Genomic DNA, 12,700 nt, shown 5'->3' with positions numbered 1-12,700 from the left:
ATGTGTTTGACACTCATCTCATCTTCTACATCATCTATATTAACAAGAAAATATTCTTGAGACCATGCATAGCTAGCTGTCTGTTACGAATTTCAGTGCCAGTAAACTTGTCTCGCATCGATTTTATAAAATGTTTATAGACTATATAAACTTGATATTTGAGATGAGTTCTCGCGTTTAATCGTAATAGATACGAATTGTGAGTATGAATACAACACTAAAATATAGTATAGTGTAGAATAATAGAGATGGAATAGGGGAGGTGTGATAATTACAAGTGATCTGAGAAAAAGGAAGAGGTGGTGGTGGCCCATGCAGCCTTTCTGAGGGCCCCCTCATTTTTGTTAGTTTGTGAGCAGACAAAAGCACTGAAAGCTTCTTCTTCTCCATCTCTGCTTTCACACACCTCACCCAATCATACTCCCCCAGAATCTTGTAAAGCCATCCCAATACATCCATCATCATCTTGTGATCACTTTATCTCATCTTATGTAAAATTCATCTCATTAGGTAAAAAAAGTAAAAGAGTTCCATCTTGATTTGGTGATTCTAATTCATTTTGTTGTGTACCCTAAACTCTTCTCACAAATTACAAATTACAATTAATATTAGTAAATAGTAAACAATCAATTATCAATGCATAATACTACTTAATATTGGTTTCTACATACAAGCAACATTGATGCCTTGTTTTTGCAGTGTGAACCCAAAATTAAATTAACAGTAATATTAAATTTGAAAGGGACTAAAAAACTATAAGGTTGATGCAAAAAAGACATAGGATGACGAGGACCACTTTAGTGGCTTTTGATCCTCAATAGTTCTCTTATACAAATATACACACATATATATATACAATACATCTCATTGTTGTCCAACCCTCCAATTTCTCCATCTTCATCCCTTCACAATATTCTCTTCCCTTCACCAAAAACTTACAAAAAATTTTTGTGACATACAAATACTTATGGGGCCAATGACACTCCCCCCCGGATTCCGGTTCCATCCAACGGACGAGGAGCTCGTGGCCTACTATCTCGACCGGAAAATCAACGGCGGGACAATCGAGCTCGACGTCATCCCCGAGGTTGATCTCTACAAATGCGAGCCCTGGGATTTACCTGGTAAGTACACCTAGTTCATATATTAATCAAATCAATTAATATTAGTTTCTTGATTTATTGTGAGAAATGTAAATAATTTTGATTTTACAGATAAGTCCTTCTTGCCGAGTAAGGACATGGAGTGGTACTTCTACGGCCCACGGGACAAGAAGTACCCGAACGGGTCACGCACAAATCGCGCAACGCGCTCGGGCTACTGGAAGGCGACCGGGAAAGACCGGACTGTGCACTCACAGAAGCGCGCGGTCGGGATGAAGAAGACATTGGTGTATTACAGAGGAAGGGCGCCACACGGCGTAAGAACTGATTGGGTAATGCACGAGTATCGCCTCACATTCTCCACGTCAACTCTCAAGGTAATTAATACGAATACAATGATAGTAACACACATTTTAGATCAGATAACACCAGACTTAATTTACATTTTATAATTAAATTTTAGATTAAAATTTTAGTTTAATGTGACATAATTATGTCACACATAGATGTGAATAAGTTGATTAATTAAAGTGCATTACTTTAATTATAGCCGTTTTTCACATTTATATAGGATTCTTATGCACTATGTCGGGTGATGAAGAAAAACATAGTGTCACAAAAGACTAATAATGAAGCAGCCGCGGAGCTAGTTTTATGGGAGGACGGCGCAACCCCGGAAACGTCCCGGGATCAAAATACCTCGTCCGATCTCACACCAGCCGCTGTCGTCTCCAAAGATTCAACGGCTCAGATCGGATCGGATGAAGTGAATAGCTCCGTGATGGATCAATTCTATTGCAATGGCACTGAAAACATATCAAATTTCAATTTTCAGGTAAATAATACTTTTAAAATAATTACTATTATAATATTATTGTTGTTACGTTATAAATAGATGGATGGTCCCAGGAATGATCCCTTTGATCGATTATAAAAGTGAGAAAAAGTAGAAGGGCTATGAACTAACTCAACATATAAAAGTGGAAAATATCTCCAAAACTGATGAATCAAATCGCTTTTTTCCTTCACCATTTCCCATGACTTCTTTTGACTGACTAAAATGTCTTTCCAAATCGAAATAATATGAATATATAATATTTTAATTTTAATTTTAATTTTTGAATCCAAATTGACATATAATTACATGTGCAGGATTACACAGGTTTATTCTATGAATCATGGTATCCATCGGTGGGGATGAACGATTTCCCGGAGATAGATTTTCCGATAGAGTGGAAATCGGGCGGTGAACACGTGGCGGATTCGGATAGGTTCAAGGAATGTCTCAACGGCATTGCAAATCTAGATGAGATTTATGCCTTGTGCTCTACACACGATAGTTATGCACACACTTTGTAATATTTTTAAAAATTACAGAGGTAGTAGTGATGATGACATTGGGTTAGGGTTCTTTTATTACATATATATTTTTCTTTTCTTTTTTGTTTGTTGGTTTGATTTATACTTGTAATGATCATATGGAAGAGGTAAGATAATTTTGTGGTAACATCTCAATTTCCTACTATTTTCTTTACATTTGTTTTTTTTTTTGTTCGTTTAATTTGTTGTGGTTTGCTAATTTTTGCCCGAAAATTGGGTTACATTTGGGGGAAAAAGATCAGTAAACAGTAATGGTTCCATCATTACTTTCATATAACTCGAACGTCGAACCCCCGATTTATTGAATGGGAAGCCCGATTTATTGAATGGGAAGAAGCGTATCACCAACTAAGTGGCTCTTCATTGCAATTATTTGAGTTGAGTTTGGTAATATATAAAAGTAGAGTTGATGCATGTGTATGCATTATAAAAAAGGCCAAACAAGACTATTTACTATCTAGGGTTCTAAGTGGGTGGGTTTAATTAAAGTTGGGTAATCTCAAAATGGAGTATAATAAATATGGGCTCTTGTTAACACTGTAAGAGCCCACAGCGAGGCCCAAAATAGTACAAGGTCATTTGTGTCTGTTTAACGATTTAATTATGAAGTTGAAGTTTGATTAGAGTAGTATAATTCAATCGATCATAAAATAATAATGTCCACACTCCACGCAGTGCAGCTTAATTGATAATCTATTTTTTGAATCCGACTTTGGGATATGTAATTTTCAGTACTACTGTAGATGATTGAGAATCTTTTTAGCATCTCAAGGAGAATTGAATGCTATAATTTGCTGGTTATTGAAAGTCATATATCATATATGCATAAGTAATTAATTTTCGGATATAATAATTGAGCAATTAGGTGGTACGGTATATTTAATTCCATTTTTTGTGCCAGTGATTACTGATTTGGGATTTACTTGAATAAAGAAAACGGAATGGAATTTTACAATTGATAGTAATAATTAATCGCCAGCCATTTTTGCACCTAAACATCCCATTTATCTTATTCTTATTTGATCGTGTATTTTCTTACTACAGTACATCTTTAGACTTTAGCTATTAGCCTATTAACATCCTATGCTTGTTATGCTATTTGAGATTTTGAGTGGCGGGAACATAATTTCCCATGAAAAATTACAAAATTAATCTCGTAAATTATCCAAGCACTGTTGCTTTGACATAGATTAATTTGTTACCAAATGTAGTACTCCGTATATGATTATCTAAAAATAACCCTTAATTACAAACACATTTTTGATAAAAATAACAAACACATACTCCTACTTAACTAACCAACAAATATATATGTTTGATTGTGTGTTCTTGTCTGTTTATAATTTTCTAATTTATAATTAAGGGATGACCTGGCTGTTCAAATTACTGGGATATAACTAAATCCATACTAACAGAGTTTTTAGGTGAGGACAATTGTATCGAAATTTGAAAAGGTAGATAGTAAAATCTGAAAAGCAGGGATTTTTATACTATTAGATATTGTATTAACGTGGCCATTTTCCTTGTATTATTAATAGCAAGCATCTTACACGTATAAATTAATTTAAAAGTGCACACTCTGAAACTCTGCCGCATAGGTATATGGATGATCGTTGCTCATATTGAAAAATCAATAATTTGTTAGTATATTTTAGATTTTCTAAACATAGGAAGATTTTTGGTAGATGTAGTCAGAAAAGGAGTTTACTGTTAAGGTTGGCAAAAACCTCATTGAGAAAACAACATTTTTAATTTTTGTAGTAGTATATGTGATAACGTATCAAATTTTTTATACATGTATATGTATTGATAGCAAGTTTCGTGGAAAAGTTGGAAGTCCAAATCTAGAACTAGTATATAAGTCTGATTCCAATTTTCTTACAATTGTTAATTTCCCGCGTTTTGCAGGTTAAAGATATTTTAAATTAAAATATCTTGATCTTATATGAGTATCTATTAAATTCATGTAAGTGCATTACAAAATTGATATATTCAATTCTCACCCATTGATAACAGTATTTAAAATAGGTGGTCCCTGTGCACCGTGCAGACCGACTCAACTCTATCTACCTATAACTCCTGTCTCGTTAAGAAATACTACCTTCGTCCACCAAATTTATCTCATTTTTCTATTTCCGTCCGTTCCTCAAAATTTATCTTATTTCACTTTTGCCATTTTTGATAATAGATCTCATATTCCACTAACTCATTCCTTCTCACATTTTATTATAAAATTAATATATAAAAGTAGGACCCACAATCTAATAACTTTTTCAACTCACTTTCCATTATATTTTTTAAAACCCGTGCCGAGTCAAAGTGGGACAAATTTTAGTGGACGGAGGTAGTAGAAATTATTTTCATTTTGCATGTATCGTCTCTTTTGAATAGAAATTCTCTAAATTTTCTATTTTAGGACGTGCATTTAACAATTCATTAACACTACTTCTACTGTTTTTTCTCTTCCTCTCACTTACTTTATCTAGTATACTTTCTCTCTCAATTATTCTCTCTTACTTTGTTAATTATATATTACTCCCTCCGTCCCAAGATAAGTAACTTATATTCCTTTTTGAGGTGTCCCACTATAAGTGACCTATTTCCATTTTTAGCAAAAAGTCATCTCTCTTACTTTATTCTCCACCTACTTTATTCTCTCTTCTCTCCTCTACTTTTCTCTCTCTCATACTTTACTCTCTTCACTTTAACTTATTTAAATATCATTCCTTAAATCTCGTGCCCAAAAGAAGTAGGTCACTTATCTTGGGACGGAGGGAGTAGTAAAATTTATGTCATTTCAAAAATTAATAAACCAAAATTAAATTTAATCTAATTAATTGGTATAGTATATAATTTATTTAAAATTACTAATAAATATAAATTTTTAATGTATCCTAAATCCCTAATAAGACTAATATTTCCTCCATCTCAAGCTTTTTTGTGGTATTTCATTTCAGATCATTCCAAGCTACATGCAATTTGTGGTTTGTGCATAAACTATATTTTATCTCTTGATTTATTTTATCTTTCTTTATTTTTTTTTATAGAAGTATGGAGTATTACTTTCCTTTTATCTCTTGATTTATTTTATTTTTCTTTATTTTTTTTTTATAGAAGTATGGAGTATTACTTTCCTTTTACTTAAACTTTTAAATATCAATTCAGTAACTTTCATGGCGTAAGTAGCTTGATACGGATAAAATAATTTTTTAATATAAACAATAAATAATAACAAAAATTTACTATTATTACTCGTGGCCGTCTGACCCGGATTATTAGTTTAATTAAAATGGGATTTAGCAATCGAGGTGACATCGAAGTGAGATCCTCGATCAATTACTCTCTCGTCAATTCCCAATGTTTAATTAAATACTAACCCCAAAATGTAACAAGACGAAACGGTGCAACAACGTGTTTACAACTTTACATTAACTTGTCACGTAATAATCATAATATTTCATCACAATAGTAAAATAAAAAAATAAACCAGAGAAAATCAATACGCAATAAATGACTCAAATACAATACACTCCGTCGCTATTACCGGCGTCATACCGGCGCTCCTCCTCCTCCATGCTGTCACACAGCGCCCTCCCCCTCGTCTCCGGCAAGCACACCACAAACATGGCACACACCGCGATCGCCACCCCAAACACGCCGTACGACAGAAACGCGTTCTTCCTCCCCTCCGCCACCAGCAGCGGGCTCAGCGCCCCCCCGAACACCAGCGCCTGCCTCACCATCGACACCGCCGAGTTCCTCACGGTCGTCGGAAACAGCTCTATCGTGTAGATCAAGACGATGTCGAACGCCGTGCAGGCGCAGAAGAAGGAAAGCAGCTCCAGCACTATCTCCATCCCCTGCCAGCTCACCATCACGCAGCACACGCTGCATATCCCACTCATCACACACAGCCCCATCACCGCCCCCTTCCGGTTCAGTTTTCCAATAAATAGAAACGTAAACAGCGACGCCGGAAACTCCGATAACGCATTCAGCGTCACGCTTAGATATAAATTCACCGATAAATTCCCGAGCCCCAGAGGCATCCCGTAGTAGATCATCCCGATGCCAAACCCCACCACCATCATCGACAGGAGCCTCTTGCACGACCATCCTTTGCTTAAAAGGATTTTCGCTGCGGAAAAAATGTCATTTTCCTCCTCCATTGCTCTCTCCTCCCCGCACTGGCCGAAGAAGCTCTGCGTCAGGCTGCTCCGATTCGTCGGAGCAGCCATGCTCCTCAACGTCTCGGCGAATTCCTCCTTCTTCCCCTTGATAAAGAGCCACCTCGGCGACTCAGGAACTAAGAATACGAGTGAGATTGAATAGAGCACTGAGGGGACGCACGTCCAGAGATACATCATCCGCCACGAGCAATCTCGGGAGAAGAAGGCGATGATCGGGAGGGAGAGAAACCCTAGCGTGAAGCAGATGAATCCGACGATGCCGATGTTTTCCCTCCATTTCTTTCCGACGAGCTCGGTGGAGAGGACGAGCGCGCACGTGCCGATGGTGGCGCGGCCGAAGCCGCTGAGGAATCGGAGGGCGATGTAGATCCAGACGCCGGAGGAGAGGGCGGTGAGGACGCCGGTGAGGGACATTAGGAGGCTGGAGTAGACGAGCATCTTTTTGCGGCCGAGGGAGGAGTCGGCGAGGGTGGCGAGGGCGAAGCCGCCGATGAGGCAGCCGAAGAAGAAGGAGGCGGCGGGGAGGCCTTTGATGAGCGAGCCGGCGCACTGGAGGGACCAGTCGGAGATGATGGAGGCGCGGGAGGGCGTGTCCCACGCCCAGGCGGAGGAGGGGAGGTGACAGATGTCGGCGCAGGATTGGTTGTTGTTGAGGCAGGTCCACTGGGGCTCGGCGTCGGTGAAGACGCTGATGAAGGTCTGCTGGGCGTCGAAGAACCATGTGAAGGAGACGAGGGAGGCTTGGAGGGTGTGCTTCCAGCCGAGGTCGCCGATGCAGTGCTCGATCATGTCGTCGAGGGAGGGGGTGCGGTGGTAATCCTTTTCCGGGGAGAGGAGGGGCTGGGGATCGGTCATGGTGGGAGAGTTAAGGAGAGGGTATGGGTGAGGGTGAGGGTGTGGAGAGTGGAGTCGATTCAATTGAGGTATTTATGTATGGAAGGATACTGTTATTTTTAATTAAGTCTGTGTGTGTGTGTTTGGTGCTCTAATAAACAAGAAATTATTAAGATTTGATTTAAAGGTAGGATGTGTCTGGTGCCACCAAACTCTATCCGATTTTGGCAAACATACACTAATGTACTCCCTACGTTCCATAGAGTTATTTTGACATTTTGGTGCGTTCTATAGTTTTAGAATCATTTTCATTTTTAGTAAAAGTCAATACATTTTTTCTCGCTTACTTTACTGTCTCTTACTTTATTCTCTCTTCATATCTCTACCTTTTTCATTTCCTACTCTTTATATTTCCTTTATGAGTGAACTACAAAAATAGTCCCTGGACTATGCGTTTATCTCGCAATTGAACCCTGGACTTTAAAAATATTCTCAGACAACCTTGGACTAAGCGTATACTACCTCCGTCCCCCAAAATTTGCTACATTTTGACCCGACACGGGTTTTAAGAAATGTAATGGAAAGTGAGTTGAAAAAGTTGGTGGAATGTGGGTCCTACTTTTAAAGTATTAGTTTTATAATAAAATGTGAGTAGGAATGAGTTAGTGGAATGTGGGGTCCACTACCAAAAATGGTAAAAGTAAATTGTATCAAATTTTCAGGGACGGACCAAAATAGTAAACTTTATCAAATTTTCAGGGACGGAGGTAGTATTTTAAAATTGGTCTTTTTCTCTGTTTCGTGACGAAAATACCCTTTTAGGGGGATTTGGGCAATTTGGTCTTTTTACACTTTAAATCTGATATTATTTCAGTGATGTACTAAATCTGATATTATTTCAAAATTATCATTCTTCTTCCCTTTTGCCATCCTTCACTTTGTTTCTTAATTTCAATATTAGATTTAATTTTATAAAATTTAATTTTAAATTTTAATTTTTAAATATCAATAAATTTTTATTAATTATTAAAATTACTATTAAATAACAAATTAATAGTTTTAATCAATATTTGATAGTGTCTAATATTTAATCAATAAGGTACGACGACGCCTTAGTTTTAATCAATATTTAATAGTTTTAATCATAAATAGATCATATAACACGATTTATTCTGAGATAAATATGCATCTAATGTAAGACTAATATAATTTTCATTTATTAAGTTGAAAACAATCAAAATTAATTAGAAAATTTCAACAAAAATTCTCCTATATCAAGTTTTTAGTCAACTTCATAATTTTTAATCACAAGCAATTATAACAACTGAACGAAGGTTAAATAGAATAGCTCTTATTTTTTCATCATGATTAATCAGTACTTCTTCAATTCAGTTGAATATTATATTAAATACCAAAAATTAATAGTTTCAATATTTATAGTGTCCATGAATTAATAGTTTTAATTAAAACAATTTATTTGATATTTAAAAATTGAAATTTAAAATTTAATTTTATAAAATTAAATCTAATATTGAAATAAAGAAACAAAGTGAAGGATGGCAAAAGGGAAGAAGAATGATAATTTTGAAATAATATCATATTTAGTACATCACTGAAATAATATCAGATTTAAAGTGTAAAAAGACCAAATTGCCCAAATCCTCCGAAACCTCCTAAAAGGGTATTTTCGTCACGAAACAGTGAAAAAAGACCAATTTTGAAATAAACGCTTAGTCCAGGATTGTCTGGGGATATTTTTAAAGTCCAGAGTTCAATTGTGAGATAAACGCATAGTCTAGAGACTATTTACCGAGCACCTTTTGTGTGAAGAATCCTCCATTTTCATCTCAAGACTCGTTTTTTTATCTTACAAATAGGTCTACCATATAGATACAACATAAATTTCCCAAAACAAAAGGAGCAGATTCACCCCCTTCAACTTAATTACACCGATCAAAAGAACAAATTTAAGCTGAATCAGCTATTACCTTATCACGAACGGAAATCATTCTAATTAGCTCAGCCTAAATTAATCAAGATCCCAGCCCTAATTCTCGCCTCAAAGAACCAAAAATCACAGCGCAAATGAAACAACCGACCAAATTGCCCAAATCCCCCAAAACCCCCTAAAAGGGTATTTCGTCACGAAACAGTGAAAAATGACCAATTTTAAAATAAACGCTTAGTCCAGGGTTGTTTGGGGATATTTTTAAAGTTCAGAGTTCAATTGCGAGATAAACGCATAGTCCATGGACTATTTTTGTAGTTCACTCTTCCTTTATTTAACTCACTTAACAAAATTTTTCTTAAATCACATGCTGAACTATGGAACGGAGGGAGTACTGTATATTTACGATACCTCGTGAAAAAATATCACTTCTGACGATAAATATCGTCTTAGTCCGTCATTATCAGTCATTGCTTTCTTTTGTCCGTCCTCCAATACTTGTCAAACTTTCTTTTACTTATTTTTAGTAATAAAGGAACACATTCTACTAATTTATTTTTACTCATATTTTATTATCAAACTATTATAAAATTAATATATAAAAATATTGCATATACTATTATTTTTTTTAATAACTAAAATATCATTAATATCATTAATTTGATTAATTGTATAAAAAATAAGTTTAGTACCTTTCTATTTTTAACTTTTAATTCTGTTATTTGACTAAGTGTGTGTTAGGCGCTCTAATAAACAAGAAATGATTAAGATTTCGTTTTAAAGATAGGATGTATCTGGCGCCACTAAACTATATCCTACTCTATTTTTATAAAACATACATCTACAAAATAAGTATATTGTGAATGATGTTTGTATATTTGCGATATTTTTAAAATAAAATATTACCTGCTCTGGTCATGATAATTACAAATTCTATACTGCCATTTTAGTTCAATCACCATTAAAGTCCCATTTAGAATTCACTGAAAAACGCCAATATATCTTTATCTTTACTTTTCTTTAACACGCTAAATGCCATTATAAAATTTTGAAAATTAATTAAATCAGACAATTAAATAGCAAAACAACCAAAGTGGGATGCTGTATATATCTCATATCATTTAATATGAAGTCAAATAATTTTTTAAGGTCAAACATGATACTTCTAAAAACTTCATAATTTCATAACTTTTAAAATATGTATTCCTTAAATCATTGTCCAGAAATATCTTAAATATGCAAACTGAAGAGACCCATTTTATGGTTCACAAATATATGTACAAACATGAAGTAGTACTATTATTTTATTAACTGAAAATTATTGATGTCTTAATTTAATTAATTATTTAAAATAAGTTTAATTCCTTTTATATTTGTAACTTTTTATATACGTATATAAAATATGATTAATACACATTAGAATGAGAGAAACAAACAATTAAGATGCATCATAGAATTATCCCAAAACACAAGTGATGAGTAATTGGTGGCGCCACCAGTAGTAAGTTTCGCAACAAAATATTAGTACTAGAATTATTAGATGAATTTTTAAAGATTCAGAGGAGAAACCAACCATTTTTATTCATTTATGAAAGACGTACTGTATGACAGAACATGATTTTTTTCTAGATGAGACGTAATGGCGTAATATCATGATTTTAGTCCTATGAAAGACGAACGATTTTTACTCCGTATTTAAGTTTATTTCCAAAGGTATATACGTATAGTTAATTTTACTTAATTTGAATGTTACACGTGTAATTGATATTTTTTAATATTTTCTTCGTCCGTTATTAATTATTTTTACTTACTAGTACTATTTTCCTTAACTCATCTTTATATATAAAGGTTAAAATGAGATTTTTATTATTTAAGAATAATAAAGTATTCTCTTCATCTCCTAATAATAGATGTAGTTTCTTTAGTACATAAGATTTGATAAAATGAATTAAATAGATTAAATGGAACGCAAATAAAATATGAAAGAAAATAAAATAGAGAGATGATAGAAAAAATAAAATAAAATATAGTAATAAATAAATATATTACTACTTTGTAATAAAAAAAGAAAATAATTCAAGTATAGTGGGGCAATAAAAAAATACGACTAAGAGGAACTACTATTTTCAGCAGAGATTACGAAATTTTACTATAGATGCATGATGTCCTTGAATAATGAATGCACGTCCAAGGTTCAATAAGAGATGTCACTCGAGCCAACACAATATGTTTCGGGCTAATCTTAGTCGCATTCATGTTAATTGGAAAGATATAGATTTTCGTCCATCTTTTACTTAAGGCACATATTTTTAAGAGAAAAAAGAAGAAAATGTGGAGGAATGGTTCGAATGAAAGGTTGTGACACATTACCGCCTGGTTGGCCCGTTTAACCAGTCAGTCCGAACACGCGAGCCTGATTTCTAATTGGGTTGTAAATTTCCAGTCCTACCCCTCTAATTTTAGCGAATTTATCGGTTCAGCCCATTATGTTCAGACATAACTATCCTCCCTAGATTCAACCATAAAGACAACACAATATTAATTTTTTTTAATGCAATTAAATTAGTACCGATAGGATTGATTGTATGCACTCAAAGCAATAATTTCAAGTTCCTACATACTCCCTCCCGATCATGAAAAATAGAGCACATTTGTCATTTTTGGTTGTCCACGAAAATAGGACATATATATTCAAATAATATAGACTCCACATTCCACTATCACTACTTCTCTCGTACTTTTTTTTTCCTTTTCTCTTACTAAAAAGATGGACCCTACATTCCACTATCACTACTTCTCTCTTACTTTTTTTTTTCTTTTTCTCTTACTAATAATATAGACCTCATATTCCACTTACACTACTTCTCTCTTACTTTTTTCTCTTCTCTCTTAATTTATCAATTCTACATTAAAATCTGTATCATTCACAAAGTGTCTTATTTTTCGTGGACGGAGGGAGAGAGTATATTATATGAGGATTATTCTCATTTTAATTCATTAAATATTTGTTTTAAAAAGTAATGATTATTTTAAAAATATTATTATGAAATAAAAAATCTTAATAATAAAGTAAAAGTTAAAATGAAAATAAAATCTAAAAAATAATTATAAACGCTAATTTAGATAAAAATTACATTAAATAATTATTATAAAGTCGGTCATCCGGCCATCTACATTTGTCCCACTCACATCTATCTACTAATTATGAAATAATCATTTACTGATTACATGTTAAGTTAAATAAT

The 12,700-nt window shown here is 34.2% G+C and overlaps 2 protein-coding genes across 3 annotated transcripts; one reads left to right on the top strand and one right to left on the bottom strand.

Annotated features, from left to right (window-relative positions):
- The first annotated feature begins 898 nt into the window (after positions 1-898).
- On the top strand, positions 899-2,618 carry LOC125202419 (NAC domain-containing protein 86-like). 2 transcript variants are annotated; one of them, XM_048100812.1, is made up of 4 exons: positions 899-1,124; positions 1,215-1,480; positions 1,675-1,938; positions 2,256-2,618. In XM_048100812.1, exons 1-4 carry the CDS (start codon positions 968-970, stop codon positions 2,460-2,462), a joined length of 894 nt encoding a protein of 297 aa, XP_047956769.1. In that variant the 5' UTR covers positions 899-967; the 3' UTR covers positions 2,463-2,618. The 2 variants fall into 2 exon arrangements, with proteins under 2 accessions (XP_047956769.1, XP_047956770.1); XM_048100813.1 differs by lacking the exon at positions 1,675-1,938.
- Positions 2,619-5,885: 3,267 nt separating this feature from the next.
- Positions 5,886-7,598, bottom strand: LOC125201513 (organic cation/carnitine transporter 3-like). The gene has a single exon (XM_048099666.1). It carries the CDS (start codon positions 7,526-7,528, stop codon positions 5,999-6,001), a length of 1,530 nt encoding a protein of 509 aa, XP_047955623.1. The 5' UTR covers positions 7,529-7,598; the 3' UTR covers positions 5,886-5,998.
- Positions 7,599-12,700: the final 5,102 nt, after the last annotated feature.

Source organism: Salvia hispanica, chromosome 1 (assembly GCF_023119035.1).
Source record: "Salvia hispanica cultivar TCC Black 2014 chromosome 1, UniMelb_Shisp_WGS_1.0, whole genome shotgun sequence".
NCBI classification, from domain to species: domain Eukaryota; kingdom Viridiplantae; phylum Streptophyta; class Magnoliopsida; order Lamiales; family Lamiaceae; genus Salvia; species Salvia hispanica.
The sequence above is the reverse complement of the archived record's forward strand: the minus strand, read 5'-3'. Positions and strand labels throughout refer to the sequence as shown.